This window comes from Solanum lycopersicum, chromosome 1 (assembly GCF_036512215.1).
Source record: "Solanum lycopersicum chromosome 1, SLM_r2.1".
NCBI lineage: Eukaryota > Viridiplantae > Streptophyta > Magnoliopsida > Solanales > Solanaceae > Solanum > Solanum lycopersicum.
In genome coordinates, this window is record NC_090800.1 from 1,316,693 (window position 1) to 1,337,795 (window position 21,103).

The window sequence follows — 21,103 nt, forward strand, 5'->3', positions numbered from 1 at the left end:
ATCACGTAAGCATATTTTCATTCATAAACATGGACAAAAAGTTGGCTATATATAAGGGGTATACCAAAAGGTAAGTAATATACAATAATAAATAATTCTCTACAAACTTCCCCCAATCTCCTAAACAATTTGGAACTTTATGGGTGCACCAAAAGGAAATGCGGGACCAGAGGCTACTCTTCAATTGAGGATTGCTCACCTCTACCCCCTCAAAGCTCTCTCTCTCTCCATACCACCCACATCAACGTGAGTGGAACCACGTTCCATGTCATGCATCTTCTCCTCCTTCTCCCATTCTTCCAACTAAACATCAATTCTTTCCTAGTTCTTGCCATTGCCCATTAAGTACCGAAGCACCTAAACATACTCCACCATAACCTCATGGTAAAATCACACTGAAGAATAAGATGCTCCACGTCCTCACCCACTTCCTTGCACATAAAACACCAGCCAGTGCAAAGAGCCTTTTGCTTTCTGAGATTATCTGCCTTTAAGATCACCCCTCTAGTATCTAGGCAAGTGAAAAAGCACACCTTCCTCGGTAGCATTGGTATCCAAATAACATTCCGAGGAAAAACATTCTCCTCTGTAACCAGAAGTTTCTTATATAAGACTTGACCGAGAACATACCATATTATTCCCTATATCCCAACAAAAGCATCAGGATTATCTACTATTGTGACTTGTTTATGAAGCACAATCTTTGAAACTTAGTCACCTCCCAGTCATGGAAGACCCTCCTAAATCTCAAGTCCCAGAAGTCTCTCCACTTTGTGTCCCCCTAATTTGTTGTATTGTCAACTCTCTTTGGCATGAAAATTTTGTATGGGCTAGAGAAGTTGTATTTCAATAAATTGTCTCCACGCCACCCATGACACAAAATTTTACTCTCCTCCAATCTCCTGCCTTAAATGAGATGTTCACTTTGAAATCATCCCATCCCTTCATGATATTCCTCCAAAAACCGCAACCAAAGGCATAGTCACATCTCTAGATCCCCATTCCCCTACCATAGCCCCGTATTTATCAACTATCACCCCTCTCCAGAGAGCACTAACCTCCACCCTAAACCTCCAAAGCCATTTGTCCAGTAAAGCTTTGTTAAACACCTTTAAGCCGTTATGATCAAGCCCTCCCCATATTTTAGGAGAAGTGATTGTCTCCCACTTTAACAAGTGAAACTTCCTTGCCCTATCCGCAGCATCCCAAAAAAAAAAAAGTCTTGGGATCTTTTCCAACTTCTCAGAGTCTGAAGTTAGAGCATGAAACAAAGACATGTAATGAGTAGGAATGCTTAAAAGTGCAATCTTAAAGCGCACTTATTTTCCACCTTTGGACCAATAATTTCTTTTCAACCCTTTGCAGAATCGGGTTTCTCACTATAAATTCTTGGTCGAAGCACCTAACTGCAAACTGAGATAAGTAATCACTAGGGCCCCAACCCAGCAATTCAAAACCTGAGCCAGAGAGTCAACACACCTCCCTAGGTTGGAATACAACCATACTTCACCCATCTCCCGCCCCACACACTTTGAATAATGCTATCTGACAGAAATTCCAATTTTTGTTTCTTGGATACATATCTCCAATCCCTAAGCCTTACTTTGATGATGGCCATCATTCACCCCCACCCCCCCCCCCCCTTGCCCAAATTCCACCCACAACTAATTTGTCTCCCCCTCCCCCCCTGCTCCCTAGCCCCTCCAACATCCCAACTCACCGTCTCGTTTCTTCTACCATACACCACAATTTTTTTTGGAACTGGTAAGTTTGTCTTCTTCAGTATTAAAACGCCACCAAAATGTTAAATTACAGACTCCCTATCAGATCTATGATTTGTTCAATATCATCTATACATAGTTGTTTACACCAAAAAAAAGTAAAGATGCAATACAATTCCATTTGACTCTATGAATGGAATTGGACCTATCTTCGAAACATAGGTCTCTTTCCCTGTTCCAATCTAGCAACTAAGAAACCTGTTGAATGCTCAGGCATGGACCAGCTATAGCCCGTGATGTTGAGAAACAAATTCCACAGCTGAGCAGTGAACTAGAATGCAAAAAAAGGTGCTTGTTTGTCTCCTCAGTCGCCATACACAGAAAACACCTAGGAACCAGTCGTCTTCCCTTCCTCTGTAGCACTTCTTGAGTTAGGCAGGCCCTTTTGATAACCAACCAAGTGAAGCACTTAACTTTGGTAGGAATACTGCTTTTCCAGAAATAGTTCCACTTGCATTGAGAATTTGTACTGGTCACCTGGAGACCTCTTGTATAGGCACTCTTTACAGAAAATATCCCACAATTCGTTGCTCTGATTTCTGTACCTCCACCGTTGACTTATTTTCCATCAAGTCCTCAGTCACCAACTCTGAATCCCCACTAGCCTCTAGGTCGATGCTATTCAAGAGCTCAATAACTTTCTCCTCATCCCTAAAAATTACTTCCCCAAAAACTTCCCAAAACATACAACTTTCCCCTTCTATGAAGGCCAAAGGCTGGAGATCAACCACCATTCCTTCTGAACAGAACTTAGTCCCTTGACAGTCAAAGTAGGTGTCAAGACTTGAGGTAAGTCGAAATAGAAGAGAGATCCTTGATTCAGAAACATAAAGTTTGTCTTGCTTAAAGTAAAACTACATTCAGCATAAAAAAGTAAGTAGCAAATGACATAGTGATCCCAGGAACTTCTTTTTTCGTCATTTCTCTCTTTATCTCTTGAGACTCGTTGTTGTGGGAAAATGAAAGACCCGCATCATCAAAAGTACATAACACAACATAGAATTTATACAGAAGGCAGCAAAGATAAAAGAATTACTTGATGAAGTCAATAGTTTTCTCATACATGCCCCGACCAACGTAATAGTGTTCCTTCAGACAAGAAAACGACAGAAAATTATTAATAGAACATCTCAAACCAAGGGCACAAAAGAGTGATCACCCTTCAAAAAAATCTGATAAAAAATGTGAGACCTGGTGCATCCACTTGATGAAACGGACCACAGACCAATTGTCACATCGACTTGTCAAACTATGACAAGCTGGAATCCGCAGCAGAAAGCTGACAAAAAACTTAACTCCAGCATAGATTGCAAGAACAACAATATAAATTCTGAAGACAGTAGAGTTGGAATTTTGGCTGCTATTATCTTCAAGCGCTTTCCTGTCACAGGAAACATGACCAAATGTTATTCCACAATACAAAAGGGGTGGGTTGCCACAAAAAGAAGAAAAGAACAAAAAAGGCGAAGGAAGAATCAAAGTAAAAAACTTTGTGGAGCCCATAAAGAAATACATACACATAAAGGAAACATATGAAGACAGAAGCTATGCTGAACCAAACAAAACGAAGGAAAATCCGACTGACAGCTAAACGCCTTGATGTAGAGTATGCACCATACATCATGATAACATCCAGAACACCTACAATAAGTAAATGATTCAGCTACAATTAGAGTTCTATACTGGTAATGAGGAGCAACTTTAGATAAAAGAGAATCCAGAGAAACATACTCTCAAGAAACTTCATCACAACATACGTAGGTCCAAGACTCAAAACTTCCCTCAGTGTTTTTGAATCGAGTCGCTCATTATTGAAAGCAAGGATGGTCAATCCCTGTGGATATGGGAAAGGAGCGGCAAACAAACTGAAGATAATTTCTTGAAAACAAAGAAATAACAAGAAACAAACACCCCTCAAGCAATCAAACTGATTTAGAGCAAACTTAAATTCTTTGCTCTCATATCTCAAGCAAAGAGAGTAAGATAATTGTTCACAACATGACAAACAGATGCAAAAGAAAAAATTAATTGACAAAAATGATAAAATGTATTCTTAATCCTCCAACATATGAAGGATGAGACAAAAAATCACAAGAAACAGCAGATTAAGAGAAAAAGGAAATATCATCACTATCAGTGACGATTACCAGACCTGAAAAAACATGAAAAGAAACATCCAAAGACGATGAAAACTGTGATAAAGATGGAGAAAAGTCCTGTGCTCAACAAAGGATGTTTTTCCTCTGCGCTTGCCACCTCCAGATTTAAGAATGTTCTGCAGCAGGTAGAAAAAGGTAATCACAAGCCAAAAAGTTTTAAAACCTAGAAAATTATAAAAAAGAAATTAGCATGATACAAGAGAACTATGTTCCTAAATATATTAATAACGGAAAAATGTTTCACACTAGAGCATATGAAAATCAGTAATGAACACATGCTTTAAGTCAACCAGCTGGTACAATCTAAGAAATTCACGATGTCTAGATTGAAACTAAATTATCCCTGGCCACCTGGATATAAAACCAACTAATGCTGAGTACCTATAAATCTAAGAGGATAATGAAAAATTATGCAAACACCTCGCACATCTGAAGATTGCAGTCAAATATTTCACCACACAAGCTAAAAGATACCTGAACAATCTTAAACAATCTTAAAAAAGGGATTTAGGTTAAAATTCCAATAGAGGCCAAAAATACTATTCTCTGTTAATCCTTGGCGGACAAAGTTACCCGGTACCTGTGTTGATGGAAGGTAGCAGGTACTCCGTGTTTTTTAGTCGAGCAAGCTGGCCACTATGGTTAACCAAAAAAACAAAAGAAGGGGGTTAAGAATATTTCCTTTTCAGTGAAAGGTTGTAAATCTATTCCCTAGTACAAATATTCTTGTGGAGCAATCTTACTTCCTTTCAAGGACAAACTATATTCTTCACGGCAGAAGGGACACTAAAATTTTAAATGGTGGACAGGAAGCTCTTTATTTTGGTTAAGAATATTTCCTTTTCAGTGGAAGGTTGTAAATCTACCTCCCTAGTATAAATATTCTTGTGGAGCAATCTTACTTCCTTTCAAGAAGGACTTTCTTTATGACAGAAGGGAGACTACAATTTTAAATGGTGGACAGGAAGCTCTTTATTTTCATGTTATAACCTGCAAAATGATACAAGTATACCTACAGCAATATCTGATAAAAATAGATATCATTGCATAACATTCATAATGCTACCAAGAGCAAGTCTCAAACCTTTGATCTGGGTGTTGGCTTTAGAAAGAAAGAAGAATTTGTCCGCCATGGCCAGCTAAGCTTGAAGCAATGACGGGACCTGCAGAGCAGTGGGAGGGTCGATGAGAAAATTGTAACAATGGGAGTCCAAAGCCCTTGCGAATAAAGCTTACCAGAAATACTCATTAAAATCATCATAGTTTCTCCACGCAGAATGAGGTGCTCGGCCATTCTCATTGTTTCCAGCCTCCTGTAAGCTAACAAATCAATAAGCATCCCAAAAGGAATGGATATTGCATTTCATTATTTCAGCCCATTCACACCCCCAATGCCAGCAATTCCAGCAGAATAAAAAGGAAAACAAGACTAAGATTGTGAATATTGAAGGTTAATAGTTAATGCTTAACTGGTTATGGGTTGTTAATCTACACGAGGGAAGATTTAAGCCTTAAGAATTTCATAGTAATACGAAGCTTACAAACATGACATGTCTGCAATAGATCTGTTATTCCGGGTGGTGCTTCATGATAATAATCTTCAACATACAGCTAGAAAGCGTAAAAATCAAACTGAACATGGCGAAAGATCAATCTGAAGATTTATAGATTGTTTCACTTCCAACAGAATCTTCTAATAGCGGAAAAAAAGGGAAAAAGAAACCAGTGGAAGTGGAAGGGACTGCAAGAGATTTTTGTAGCAAGGGTAGGTGATAGTTTTAACCAATTTGCAACAATGATTAAAAAAGGGTAGGGATAATAAAACTTCACACAGTCACGAATACTGAGAGGCCATAATATGTATACTGACAATAATGTCACCACATATCATAATAGTAATCCCAAAATAAAAGCAGATTTGACAAGTACGAATATGCAGACACATATTTAGAAATATTTTACATATGTAAGTGTTTCAATCAATGATCTTTAGAGACAGAAAACTAGGCTACAGCAGGGAAAGAAACAAAAACATACCGCCGCAATGGCATCATAAACAGGACATATAACTTGATCAAGAAATGACACGCCATTATCAGACATACAGCTCTTAGCCGGCTGTGCAACCTGTTGTCGTAGTAACTCCTCCAGCTCCCTTCCCATCTGTCATGAAATTAATTGTTCCAAGCAAAGCACAAATAAGAAACCAAAACTTGGGATGACGTAATAATAATAATAGCTTCTCTCCTTTCACCTTTCACCTTTCATTTTAAAAATGTATAGCTCACCCTCATAGCCCACAGTCCCACATACCCTCCCACCAAAGTTACCCTTGAGACAGAGGAAATTACACTTATGGAACTAACTTGAAATATTGATAGGCCAACCTGAGTGTATTTCAATTATCACAAGAAGAAAACACAAGAGAAATGGAGATCATAAAATCAAAAGGATGTACTCTCTCTGGAATTTATAAGTACGTGAGTAAATAATTTCGCAACAAGACTTCCCAAATGGTAAAGAGACAAAAGGCACACAAAATTAACCTACATGATGAAATATGTAGCACAGGCATTCTGGAATGAATCGGATGTTAGCGGCTTCACCCCAGATTAAGAAATACAAAGAAATGAATAACAACTTCTTCTCCTTGCTAACTACATCCAAACTGCAAAAACAGAAGCTAAGTATCAGAAACTCAAGAGCACAAAACCAACAGTGTCAATGATAGTTATCGACTATGCTGAGATGAAAGGATTTTTGCAAGTAGAAAATTTCTAGCAGTTCTCACTGCATTAGACGAAATGATTTGATGGTTCAAGCTCAAAACACACTGGACATAAAATCTTACTTGCTCCACACAGGTGGGATACCCAAATAGCTGCACCACTTGATATAGTTATCAAGGGACTTTGAGAAGACCTTCTGTACAGCAGCCTCATCCAATATCTAGAAGTCAGATATAAAAATATGGACTTAGAAATGAACTAATGAAGGTAATCGATAAGAGACAGAAGATATTCTTATTTCTACAATCATTTGCAAAGAGACAGAAATAATTGACAAGATTTCTACACAAAGCCAGTTCAATGTATCTTCTTTTTTTTATCAACTAAAAGTATTTTCATTCATCTTGAATAAAAATTTAACCCAGATATCGTGGTCTGTTAGAGTGCCAACATTTGGTAACAGCAGCTGAACCAAGACACTAAAACTACCAAGTCTCACAGTATCTGTGTTTCCAGTTCTTCAAATAAGATGAAAGTGCATAAGCTGGGAAAAGAAGGCCTAAACTGAATGAAAGCAAATTAATGGAACAAAAATTAACCAATCTCATTGGATCATCAAGGAAACAACTTTTAAGAAACAAATAACTAGCACCTCCTTAATGTTAGCTAGAAAAATGCACAGATGTCCATCTATCATATGCAAAAAGTGGATGATCAAATGTTCTTGAGCTACACTACAAGCAAACAACACTATGATTTCCACAGCTATAAATCATTGATCAAATACAACAATCAAGATTTCTCAACTAAGCTAAAAGAAGTATAAGCAACATAGGATAGGATAGAAGCTCCCATTTCCGAAAGTGCATTACATCTTTCCTTTAAAAATGGATGGAGAATAAAACTGCTTGCTGATATAAGGTTGTACAACAAGAGAGCAAAAACACTAGCTGCACGTTCAATATAAGATCTACTTGAAGGTAAAAGACAATATAAAAACTACCGGTTCAGGTTCTTCAGGAATACGAAGCCGGGTCTGCTCATTTGCGAGGAGGTGGACAATATGTTCTCGTTGATTGGAAACATTGCCTTGCTGCCAAATCAATAGTAATATGATCACCAAAGCCATAATAGAAACTGGTGAAAATGAAAAAAGCAAGAGACAGAAATTGCAGGATAAAAGATGAGACAAAAGAAAAACATAGATTAACATGTTTGTATTTTGAAATGCAAGAAAACAAAGAGAAAGCAGAAGCAAGAAAGTCCGCACCACAAAATCAAGCGCGCACATCATGAGCTCAAAGAAATTATTGTTGAGTAAATAAGTATATTTCCTTCAATATGAAAGGTTTAAAAAGTTGTCAAACAAAATAACGAAGAGAAACTAAGACGACTTCTTAAACTTGAGGCAAGAATTAAGAAGACATAAAACAACAACATACATAAAATTAAGAAGACATCAACTTGCTAAAATGATATAGTTAGCTTATACATTGCAATCCGATTCACAAAGCCCCTACAATATAATACTTTGTAGGGTATTTTTTTATTAAGGTAACATTGTATAGATGATAAAGCTCAGAACCAAAAAGTTTGTTTTGGTTTTTTAAAAACTGGCAATTTTGTATTCTTCAGCATTAAGGATATACTGGCCGCCAACAAAAAGTTAAACTATGGACTCCCTATCATATCTATAATCTGTTCAGTATCTTCTATAAATGGCTGTTTACACCAAAAAAGTAGAGATACAATACAATTCCATCTGCTTTATGAATGAAATTGGACCCATCTTCAAAACATCTGGCATTTCTCTCACTCCATACCGACCACCATATACATGAAGGAATTAATCTCCACCATCTCTTTTGGATCTTACTTCCCCCTCTTCTAAATCCAGTAACAAAGAAGGTCTATTGTGTGCTCAGGCATGGACCAGCAATAGCCAGTGGTGTTGAGAAACAAATTCCACAGCTGAGCTATTACTTGCAATGCAAAAAAAGGTGGTTGTTTGTCTCCTCAGTCACCAAACACAGAAAACACCTAGGAACCAATTGTCTTCCCTTCCTCCATATCACTTCTTGACTTAGGCAGGCCCTTTTGATAACAAACCAAGTGAAGCACTTAACTTTGGTAGGAATGCTGCTTTTCCAGAAATAGTTCTACTTGCATTGAGTATTTGTATTAGTCACCTGGAGACCTCTTGTACTGAGCTGAGAATTTTTTACTCAAAAACTTAAAACTTGTACATTTCCAATTTACCCAATCCCCCACTTCCACCGCCAAATTTTGTTTACACCAAAAAAAGAGAAGCTAAGACAGTTCGTCCTGATTTTCTAAATGCAGTTGCTACAACTTGCTAGTGCCTTCAAAAAATCTTGAGTTTCTTTCTTTCCATGTTGTCCGCCATACAACAGATGGAATGATCATCCTCCCCACACTCTTCCAAATTCCAAAAGTTTAAGAGTTCTCAAGTGAAACTGGGAATCGTCCAATTTATACGTATCCAGTCACTTTTTTTGGTGCACCCATAAAGTTACTTGTTGTATAAATAAAAGAATGGGTGAGTTTGTAAAGAATCATGTCTATTGTAGATTTTTTACTTTTGATATAACCCTCGTAATGGCCAGATTTTTGGCCATGTTTATAAATGAAATATGTTTACTTGACCAAGAAAAAATCAAATATCACCTTCCACCTTGGGATGAACATCACAAATACCATCATATGATCTCCTGTGTGCCATCCTACCATCTTGTATCGACCTGCTAATCTTTATTTAACTCTTTACGTGACGGATAATTTTGACACTATCCTACCTCTAGACATTTTGTAAGTTTCAAGATATCAAGAATCATTATACAATAATAATTGTCACTACTCTCTCAAACTAGAATTAATGACTAACCCTTTAACTTAAACCATCCCCATTGAAGCAACTTCAATCTAGATATTGAAAAAATTAATTGCTCATATTCTATGCCAGTAACATTTCAAATTATAAAGAACATTTTCATTGATAAGGAAGGAGTAGTAAAATCCATCATGGTTCAAAACTCAGGAGAATAATGGCCCCATCCCTTCTACCATTTTCCACTTACATAACAGGTTTTGTCTGCAGTATCATTCGAACTCATGACGTGTTCATAACCAAACATCACAAGTTGTGCTGTTACCACTAGACCAAAGCCCTGTTGGCCGATGCCAATCAGTTGGAATTATGTTTTACTTATTAGTAACTTTGCTTAGTAATCTTGTTTAAGGTTTTATATACCAATAGATATGTGAGAAATATTGGAAAAGCATATTATTGAATTGTTGTTGTCTACATTATTATATTGAGACCCTATTTATAACACTAGAATACAATCATTTACCAAGTAGGATACTATTTACTATTCCTATTTCTATTTGTATTCCTATTCCTATTCTAAATAGGATTGTATAAACTTATTCCCGTTACTATTCTAATAGAATTGTATAAATCTATCCTACTCTAACACTCCCCCTCAAGCTAGTGCATACAATTCATGTACCTATCTTGTTACAAATGTAATTAACACGAGGACCGATGAGGGGCATGGTGATAACTGCAAGTTGATCACTCGACTTCTCAAAATTGACAATTAATCTCAATGTGCCCAATCTCAATGGGCTTGGTCTTCTCATGAAATACCGAATTTGATGCATAATGCCGATAAAACGCAAAGTGATAAAACTAGAGTGTTGGAACTTCCCAAACCAAGCTTGCAAAGACTTTTTCAAACCATAGAGTGCCTTACTTAATCAACATACGGGGCTACTGAACTCCCATAGCAACAAAATTAGGTGGTTGATCCATATAAACTTCTTCACAATGCAACGGTCGTTGTAAGTGCTCAAAATCTAGTATAAAGAATATGGATCATGTTGGAATCAATAGACGAGTAGATATTAGACAAGAAATTCACTGAAAAATTGGTCGGAACATGCTTATATGTTGGAGTATTAGATTTGATGGTTGAAAGTGGTCATAATCTAAAAAAAAATTACATGGGTAGGGTCGAAATGATGGCACGACCGAACTAGAAAATAGAAATTATAAAGGAAAGGTCGGATTGGCAGCACGACCTTATTGAAAAAGAAAAATAATATGGCTAGGATCGAATGATGGCACAACCCTACGCAAATCAGATTTGAGGAGTCACCGGAGAGACGAATTAAACTATGCAAATCAAATATGAGGAGTCAACCGAAAAGACACACAGTGCTATGCAACTCAAATATGACAAAGTAATTCGGATGAAATATTAAAAGTAGTCTGGAGAAATGCACAGTGCAACACAAATAAGATATGCAAAAAAAAGGAAGTCACTAAAAGAATGACACGGTGCTACACAAATTAAATATGAAAAAGCAGTCACAGAAGAGATGGCATGGTGCTACACAAATTATATATAAGAAAGCAGTCACTGAAATGATAGCACGGTGCTACGCAAATTAGATATAAGAATATAGTCCACATGAAACATACTTGGTGATTGCTAACATAATCATTGGCAAAACGGGGGGAAGATATGGGTAGGTAATAGCCACCCGCCGACAATGTAAGTTCTTTGATTCTCTACCAAGATCGTAGAGGATCTGATACCATGTGAGAAATATTGAAAAAGAATATTATTGAATTGTTCTTGTTTCTATATTATTACATTGAGACTCTATTTATAGACACTAGAATATAATCCTTTGCCAAGTAGGATATTATTTACTATTCTTATTTCTATTTGTATTCCTATTCCTATTCTAAATAGGATTGTATAAACATATTCCTATTCTAATAGGATTATAAACCTATTCCTATTCTAACAAGAAATATATAGTACTTCTATTTTATACAACATTGGTCTTGATTAAATACACAACAAAATGAGAGAGGATACCACATAGCCTAACCAACTTATTTGAGACTGAGGCGCAGTGTTCTTGTGATTGTATACAGACAAGGAATATGATTAATAATACCGCAATATGAAATTTTCAATAGTTAACGAGAAAGGAGTGTGTATTATGGAGCATACAGAAGCACACTTTGAAACAACATATTGAAGTTCAAAAGCAGTCAGTATACGAACCTGAAATCCAAAAGAGTAATGCAGAAAATCAAACAAATCGATGCTCCTTGTTGATGGTAAAGAAAAATCTCCAGGCAATTTTGGTAAGCCTCTGAAGTACTTCAGAGCTGATACTGCTGCACGTACCTGACATTTTACTGAATCACATCAGAACAAATATGCAAAGAGCTTTTAAAAGTGATAGGGGAAAGATTATCAACCTCACTGAAAGACACGATAGCATTTGTAGTTGAAGTGGTATCAAGGGGAATAATATTGTAAGCAATGTCCTCAGTCATAGCAGCATCTGATTCCATCATTCGTTTTAGCTGCAAGCAACAACACAGCACAAAAAGAGCATTTCAGATGCACGTGGAAGAAAAAATGAATGACTGTGCATCAGGAGCGAGACCAAGTATTGAGACTATCTGAACACACATGCATGTGGAACTGCACAGCACATAGAAACATTTCATGAACCGGCAAGGACATTTCATTTCATAAGAAGTTTCAGCATGTGCTCTTTAGTCTTTCCCACGTCAATTGTCATTCATGTACGGCAGGAATCTTAAAAAACTATGAACATTGACCAAAAATAACAAATAAGCTAGGAGATTTTTAATTTTACACCCGTTTGTAGAATGAGGACTGTTAGCAACTTGTTACTAGGAATAGGAAGAAAAATAAATGCCTGCACTAAACCTATCCAACTCAGAGGCATTAGAACAAACAGATAATATACAAGTAGCTATAAAAACTAAAAAAACAACTTATGGTAGGGTTATAGAAAACAGCTTATGGTGTGAGAACATCAAACTTATTAAATTGATTGCCATATCAGAAAACTAATACAATCTTTACTTACATCAAAAAATCAGTATTTCCCACACAAGCATGGAATGACTAATCTGCCTATGCTACTACAGAAGTGGGAAGCCCTAAACTAAAAGTTTGGACGGCCGACCCTTTTAGTAATGTATTAATATTTAATAACAACTATAATCAAATAAAAATCTATATGTATAATTTTATAAAAGTAGGAAGCCCCAAGTTAAAAGATAAAAGTTCAAAATATTCTTATCATAATCTACAGTTTTATATTTAACAATACTCCCTTGATCTCAAATTGATTGACCTGTAATGACTTGGCACGGAGTTAAATTAAATAAAAAAGACTTTTGAATCTTGCTCCCAAGGGTGTGGCCCAGTGGTCAATGGAGTGGTTGAGAGTCATGAGGTCTCGGATTCAAATCCTAGGTGAGACAAGAACACTAAGTGATTCTTCTCATCTGTCCTAGTATTGGTGTACAGAGTTACCTGATACTAGTTGTTGATGGAAAATGGCAGGTTTCTATGGGATCAGTCGAGGTGCGCAAATGTTGGCCCTAGCACCATGGTTAACCAAAAAAAGGACTTTTGGATCTTGTTGTCTTAATTAAAGATATGTCAAATGTAGCAAAATATTCTGTAATCTTGTGATCTTAAACATCGTAGGTGGACAGTTGGAATTAAAGAGTTGCTAAGAAAAGAAAATAGGTCAAACAAACTGAAACAAAGAGTGTATCAATTAAACCTGAAAAATATTGATTTTTGTTGTGCTTTCACTAAATGATTGTGTTCTTTCATCATTAACTATTTTTTTTATGACAAAGGAAACCCGCAGCCGCTACCCTTTGGGTGAAAGCAGGGTAAAAACCCCGCTCCTATGCAATAGCGTGCAAACCACATAGGAGAGGTAACCTGCACTAGGCAAGCCTGGTGCGATGAGCTCGAAAAACAGCAAAACCCTTGCTTTTGTTGGCAAGGGGTTTCGAACATGAGACCTCCAACATGGAAGTCCCAAGCTCAAACCATTGGGTCACCCCAAAGGGTAAAATCATCATTAACTAATTTTAGATGAAGCTATTTGGCCACTAGGGAAGAACTTTTCAAAGGGCTAGTAGTTTGCTCTCTCAAAGTGTGTTTGTTCCCCCTTCTTCCTCACCCTAAGCAAGTCTTTGTGAGTTAACTCCAATAAGAAGGAAAAAAAAGGCGTTAAGAGACCCTCCAGCCCAACCCGAGACACTCTAAGATCCTTTAGTTTAATCTTAGCTTAGAAATATGAAAAATAAACACATTTTTCATAATTAACTGCATTCAACTTTGTCGTTTGCTTTTTTCAAATTCTATCAAGATTTTCCTCCAAATCTTTTTTCTTTCAGAAAAAAACCTACAAGCAGGGCTGATTTGCGAATGAGGAATTAGCATACCGACTCTCTTGCACCCAAGGGTGTGGGCTAGTGGTCGATGAAGCGGTTGAGAGTCATAAGAGATCATCTTGGCAGAGACAAAAATACTAGGTGATTCTTTTTTTTGATAAAGTCAAAAATACTAGGTGATTCTTTTCATTTGCCCCCGAGTGGAAAGTGGCAAGTATCCCATGGAATTAGTCGAAGTGTAGAAAAGCTAATCCAGACAGCACGGTCATCATATCTTGTGGTCCTAAATTAAAGATATATCACATAAACCAAAATATATTAAAGAGTTGCTAAAAAGGGAAAGGGACATTCTTTTCTAAACGGACTAAAAAAGAAAGTAGGTCAAGCAAATGGAAATAGAGGGAGTAACAATTAAATTGAAACTGAAAAATATTGATTTTAGTTGTGCCTTCCTAGTAGTTGTGCTTCTTTCATCATTGACTAATTTTTAGTGAAACTATTCGGCCACTAGGAAAGAACTTTTCAAAGGGCTAGTCATTTTATTGGAGGATACAACTCTTTGAGAGAGAAAGTTATCTTAAATATACAAATAGATATAGACTGTTTGATAAAAAGATATACTCCGTCCCTCCCTCCAGATTTGTAAAATGCACTTTGACTGGACATGAAGTTGAAAAAAGAGGGTAGGGAAGACGTTTGGAACTTGTGGCTTATAAGTTAAAAGTCGAAAGTCATAAGTTAGGAATACCCACCTTTTGACTTTTGACTTTTTCTTTTTGTACATTTTCAGTTTTAAAAAGTGCTTAAAAACACTGTGTTATCCAAACACTTCCAAAACCAAAAAAAAAAGCTTAAGTCAAAAGCCATTAAATATATGTCCAATCCAAACACCTATTAACACCATATCTTTTAACAAATTATCAGCAACGGATGTTACTTGTTAGTATGAATGACGGTAGCAATACAGCATTTGTATGAGAATCTAGAATCAGAATGAATTACGGTAGCAATATAGCATTTGTATGAGAATCTAGAATCAGATTAAGTAAAAAAAACATAAATGAAGTTACTCCATGGAATATATATTTCATATCCATATGCATAGAACTACCTTTATATATTTAAAAAATTCGGCCAGTCAAACTAATTGCTTAATTTTTCTCTAATGTATTTATGTTTATATGATTATTCTAGAAATTTCTAACACTTATTCCGGAAGGAATACAAATGGGAATAGCGAATTAATGAAGTATCATTAGAGATTACTGGTGGAAACCAAGGGAAAGAAAAGAAACATAAAAATGAATCTTATGAGGAAGCTTAAAACTTGAAATTTGTAATTGTTAACAGGTGATATAGGTGCAGCCCATGTAAGTTGTGACGAGTTAATATCAAAAAAAGGTAACAGATTTGAGTTTAGGGGTGCTGGCTGTGGATTATGCTATAAAGTAGATGTTCCCTTCTTCTTCTTTTTTTTGCTTTTCTTTGGTTACTTTTTTCCAGGTCATATTGTTAGGGCGTGATGTTATCTAACAGACGATTGGGATGACTATCATTTATTAACTGAAACAGAAAATGTAAGGAAGCAGATGCACCCCCGATGTCTAGTCATCTAACGTTTCTTGCTAACATAACAGAAGTAGCTCCATAGATTGAGTGATTTTTCCTTTGATTGGTAATGATAAGGCTATTCATAGCAATTGCATGCTGCAAAATGTGACTTCTGTTTGAAGGAAGTTCTCTCACAAAACTCAAAAGGTTGGAAGACCTTTCAATGAAAAGGATCATAGCGAGAAATCAACAAATAAAAGAAGAGGACACAACCAGCAATTTACACATATAAAAGAATGCTCGAACATCAAAAGCAAGGACTTGCACACTTAAATAAGAAGTACAGGTAATAAGAGACCAAACCTCATCAGGTATTAAGCGATCCGCCTCTTCAGGGGAAACCTCCTTAGTCAACTGTTCAAGGACATTTCCCAAAACCTTAAGAGTCGCTAAAACCTTTTTCCTTTGGACAGTCTTACGCTCCAACCTATTTTTAAGAAAAAATAGAAACGCAACATATCAACCAACTAAAATAACATCTCAGCAAAAGGACAAATTTATTTAAAAATAAAATTATAAGGTAAGTGATTTTATTAGAAACAGAAAAATCTCCAGTACACCAGTAGTTACAAAAGACATTATTTCTAAGATCTACTAAGAGAACTAGTCAAATGGGTCCAAACACAAGTAAATTGCACTCTTGGCCCCAGCCCCCCCGGCCCCTGTATCTAAGATGAGTTTGAATCTGTCCTCATTCTTGGCAATTATATCTGCCTGAAAAATTCATTCAAGAAGGACTATGACCTCCCAACATGTCATTGAAAGGCGGCTAACCAAGTGTCCTTTGACCACTCCCACAGAGGTCCATAAATCCCCTTAAAATTCCACCCAATTCTATTGCCAATTTTCTGAACCGCACCCCTGACATGAACTCCCGCTTGTTAACCTCCATAGACTCCAATTATCTATCATCCCAAAGTATAAGTACTCCTCCTGCACTTCTCTGAACCGGAATAGTCACACTTCACCCACTCCCAGTATCCAACAACGTCTCCATTTTTGTTTCTTGAATACATATTACATTCATACACTATTTTTCCTACCCCAAACTTATTCCCCCTCCCTCCCTAAAGTCAAGAACTTCTTGCACTCTACCCCTTTTGCATCGTTAACTATGTATATAAGCAATTCTAACACCTTACCCTCCTCCCTTTCAAGAAACACTCCTGAAAATTCCCCAGACCTAAGGAATTTCTCTCCCACCCATCTCATAAATTTTCTTCCATCTTCATTGTTGGCTAAATGCCTCACATTAGCTCTCTATGAGCCCAAAATGTCATTGTCAGTGCCAAGAATCAGTTGTGACCGGTCTGATTGCTGAAAATCAGCCCCTCTCCCCACAGAACAAATGAATTTGGAGTTGTTTGTGATCCCTGAAGCCTTTCCCAACCATGTATATCGATAGGGGGGAAGGAGAAACAGAAATCATTTTAGCTTGATCAGACAGGAGAAAAGAGATCCTTGTGCTTCTATCACGGATTCTTATTCTTCGTTGAGTTTGGACAGACTACAGAAGATACAGGGAAACTATCACGGCCTGTAAACTAAAAAATGTTCCGTTGCTTTTCAACCTAGAAGCAACAAATAGTATTTATGGGAAACAGAAATTTCATTTCAGAGCAAGAAGACAAGCACCAAGCAGACATGATAACATAGCAAACAATAAAGTGAAAAATGTAATTCAGGCAGCCATGCAATTTGGTAGAATACAACCACAAAGATCTTCTTTTAAAATCATGTAAACATTTCATTAATCACAAGGCCAAAAAAAGGCCATATACAAGTGGTATACCAAAAGGTAAAGAACCTACAAAAAGAAAATTACAGAGGTCTTCTAGAGGATAACACAACTGAAAAAGAGAACACTAAGAGTAACATCACTTACTCTCCCAGATTACCACTGAAGACACCAGATTCCCTCAATTTCAGTTCCTCCTCTCGTAATTTATCCACATTATGCCTTTCTCGGTATTGTTTGTAGAATTCTTGTAAGAGAGTGATATCCTGGCTTCTATCAATTGTCCCACCCTCCCGCTTCGCAAGCTTTTGCTATAAGATTAGGCAAGAGATGGGAAGGGAATCAGAACTGAACCAATATCCAAAACATTGTAAACACACCATAAAACATGCTAAAATTCAACTGCCAGAATTCACAATGCACAGGCTAAGTGGAGTTCCTGCACATCTGTAAGAATAGAAGTCTTGACACCAGAAATGATAACAATACAAAATGGAAGAAACAGGATTTCACATAACTCTAGATTTACCTGACACCAAAATCAGTGGATCTATCCAAATAGCGATACTGGCACTGAGAAGGACCAAATACTTCATATATAGAACACAAGAAATATTTGAATACTTCATGAAAATCCCTTTTTCATATTCCTCTAACAGAGTGATGCATATCATGAGTACACAAAGAAAAAAGTCACACACATACCTTGATTACAGACATCAGACCAGTCTTGAACTGCAAAACACCCCTCCCCTCACTGTTAGGATCCAAATTTTGAGCCAAGGAATAGGCATGCTCACATACTGCAGCAAATTCACCAAATTGCCAACAGACAAGTTTATTAGTCCAAGCATCGACAGACTGCATATCAGCTTTCTAAATTAATCAATCAACTATGTCTCAATCCAAATTTTAATGAGGTCAGCTATATTAACCATTTGTAGTCATTCCACCGTATTCATATTTCAAAAATCAGAGAACTCGTCATATTTAGACAATTCTTACATTGGTTGACAAACCAACCATAACCCTCCTATTTGTGCTTGGACCCTCCTATGCTATTTGAAGCTCACATAGACTGAGTTTGCATAAAGTTTTTCAAGAAAATGCATAAAAGGATCTTGTAAATTAGGTCTAGTTCCAAATTCACAACCCAAAAGTATAACACAAAGGAAGAAGGATTGCCTAAGTCTTATAAAGAAGACCACCGATCTTATTCACCTCCGATGTGGAACTTTTCATTCTTCAACACCCAACCTCACGCCCAGCTCTGGACATATTTGAATTAGGGGCCCAACATAGGATAAAACGGGTCATTCTCAAATTCAACCCCAAAAGGTAGCTCAAAGGGAGGAGGATTGTCCAAGCCTTATAAGGAGACCACCCAACACTCTGTTTTTTTTTTTTGAGAAGGTAACAGTTGTGTTTATTGACAAGTCAGTACATGGGTTGCACTGAAACCATATTTACAGCAAAATAAAAAAGACATCTAACTGACTCTACTTCTAACAAGATCTTAGGATATCTATAATTGAGTCAGTGTCCTCTAAGTATATTTGTTTACACCAGAAACAAAAAAGTCTAACGCAATTTAGTTTGATCATCTGTAGATCACAATTTTTGCTGTCAAAACATCTTGAATTCCTTTCCTTCCATATAGTCCACCAGATACATGCCGGGACAATTCTCCATCTGTCTTTGTCAGCAGCTCCTATTCCTGCTTCCTCCCAACTATATAGCAAATGAGTTATTTTGTTAGGCATGACCCAACTATTACCCCTAAGGCTATAGATCACCCAACTCTCTAAGCACAATTTGGAACTTTTTTCATTCTTCAACACCCCATCTCACGCCCAGGGACTGGTGCATGGGCAATTTTAATTTGAGGACTCAACATTGCATTAGATGAGTCATACACCACAGAATGCTCCACTTTTTTGAGAAGAAATACACTATAGAAAACACATTGAATGACCTAAAATTTTACAATTCCTCCAACAACCAAACCATAAGGGGTCATTTGGTTGGGAACAAGTTATCCCATGATAAGGGATTAGTTATCCTGCGATAACTTACCCACCATGTATATGGTATAACTTATCCCATAACTAAGATATAAATGGTGGGATAAGTTATCCCAAACATGACAACCAAATAAGACCAAAATTTTATCCCAAGACTATTTTTTTATACCGGGACTATTTATTCTTATCCCTCACACCAAACCACACCAAACGACCCCTAAATGTTTCTTCATTTTCTAAACTGAGGAACTGGAACCCACTGCTAAGATCTAACCACTCATGCAATGGGACTCAATCAACATGAAAATAATTGACATAACCAACCGTTCACTTGTCCAACAAGGGAAAGCAGAAACATTTAGTCCTAATTACTTAGAAGCTTCTCATGCCACATTTTGCTATATCTTGGATCTCAATACCAAGATAACTGACAAAACTAAAACTATCTAAATTATAAATTCTACAGAAAAGAACAGTTCAAGCGGTCATATTTCGATGCCATTACATAAGAGCGAATCTCGATCATGTTTCCCCCCTAAACTTACGTTATATAATACATGTCATCTATGATCAAGTTCTGGATATTTCTATTTCATTTCAACAGAGCAAACAAGAAATGAGCTCAGAACATACTTGCGTGCCCAGGCATGAATAGCCAATAAGATCCATAAGAAGAGATCACTTACGTATTCTGGACACATTAGGGGCCTCATCTTGAATCTCGTCCGCAGCTCTTAGAATGTCATCTATATCCCTGTTATTCGCAAGCGAGGATGGGACATTCGCAGCAATCCCTCCTGCCGATCTCCCAGCGGCAGCCCTATGACCACGCAGTGCTGCTCGCACCAACCGTTCCCATAAATCTTCCACTCGAGACATCTCCTACAAAATCTCAAAAGAAAATCAAGAAGAAAACCATTGGTACCAGTTAAAATAACGGGGGTACAGAAAAGAAATTCCAGCATATTTAGCATACCAGAGAGAAAATGGAGAAGGAATCGAGTAAAATCCAACATCAAAATTTTCAAATAGGAAATCAAGTAAAATTTAACACCCAAAATAATGAAAACTCTAAACTCTGTCATCAAAATGTTTGTTAATGGAAATCCATCTTAATCCAAAACATCTTCAGACGCTTCAATTTGCCTTTGTCCAGCAACCAGATAAAAAGCTCAAATAAGAATATTTAACAGTTAAGAAAACGCAAAGCTAGATTAGATGGGAAAATGGTGAATAAAATCGCAAAAGTACAAAAACAAAAATAAACGGAAATAAAATTAAAAGGAGAATGTGAAGAACCAAAAGAACAAAACTAAGGAATTTTTAAATTAAAAAATGATCCGAAATTGCCAAGAGAAACCCATCATGAACCCAAGAAAGTGAACAGCTACAAATATAGAAACACATAAACATACACTCAAACATTACTATTCCATTTTCCCTCCACCTGAATTCTAATGATATTTCCTGTTTCGGAGCATCCAAAATGCTTGACATGTCCTCCCACCAATAACTCTTATTATTCTGTACAACTTTCACAACATAGGCTCATTTAACAAACTTGAAATAAAAATTTTGATACAATTTTTTTATCAACCACAGTTACATGCATCTCAAATACTAATTTAATGTTTTCTCTTGCGAAAATTTATCCAGCACACAAGTAAAGCTAATTCAGTATACAGTCCATACCCTAAAATATGATGATGGGGATTAAAAAATTATCAAACAAAATTTATTTAAGAGAAATGTGTTGTTGTTTTATACTGTTATTTT

The 21,103-nt window shown here is 36.7% G+C and overlaps 1 protein-coding gene across 1 annotated transcript in view; it reads right to left on the reverse strand.

Moving 5' to 3' along the window:
- LOC101263540 (callose synthase 9) overlaps positions 1-21,103 on the reverse strand; it is a 48,290-nt gene that overhangs the window by 26,353 nt on the left and 834 nt on the right. The window contains exons 2-18 of the mRNA XM_010317693.4: positions 20,014-20,209; positions 18,009-18,106; positions 17,451-17,614; positions 15,869-15,992; positions 11,978-12,085; positions 11,778-11,903; positions 7,673-7,762; positions 6,792-6,889; positions 6,491-6,608; positions 5,978-6,103; positions 5,177-5,253; positions 5,025-5,103; positions 3,934-4,056; positions 3,513-3,615; positions 3,299-3,422; positions 2,973-3,162; positions 2,818-2,870 (exon numbers count right to left, since the gene is read on the reverse strand). Coding sequence (XP_010315995.1) covers positions 2,818-2,870; positions 2,973-3,162; positions 3,299-3,422; positions 3,513-3,615; positions 3,934-4,056; positions 5,025-5,103; positions 5,177-5,253; positions 5,978-6,103; positions 6,491-6,608; positions 6,792-6,889; positions 7,673-7,762; positions 11,778-11,903; positions 11,978-12,085; positions 15,869-15,992; positions 17,451-17,614; positions 18,009-18,106; positions 20,014-20,206 — 1,994 coding nt within the window. The 5' untranslated portion in view covers positions 20,207-20,209. The remainder of the gene's footprint in view (positions 1-2,817; positions 2,871-2,972; positions 3,163-3,298; positions 3,423-3,512; positions 3,616-3,933; positions 4,057-5,024; positions 5,104-5,176; positions 5,254-5,977; positions 6,104-6,490; positions 6,609-6,791; positions 6,890-7,672; positions 7,763-11,777; positions 11,904-11,977; positions 12,086-15,868; positions 15,993-17,450; positions 17,615-18,008; positions 18,107-20,013; positions 20,210-21,103) is intronic.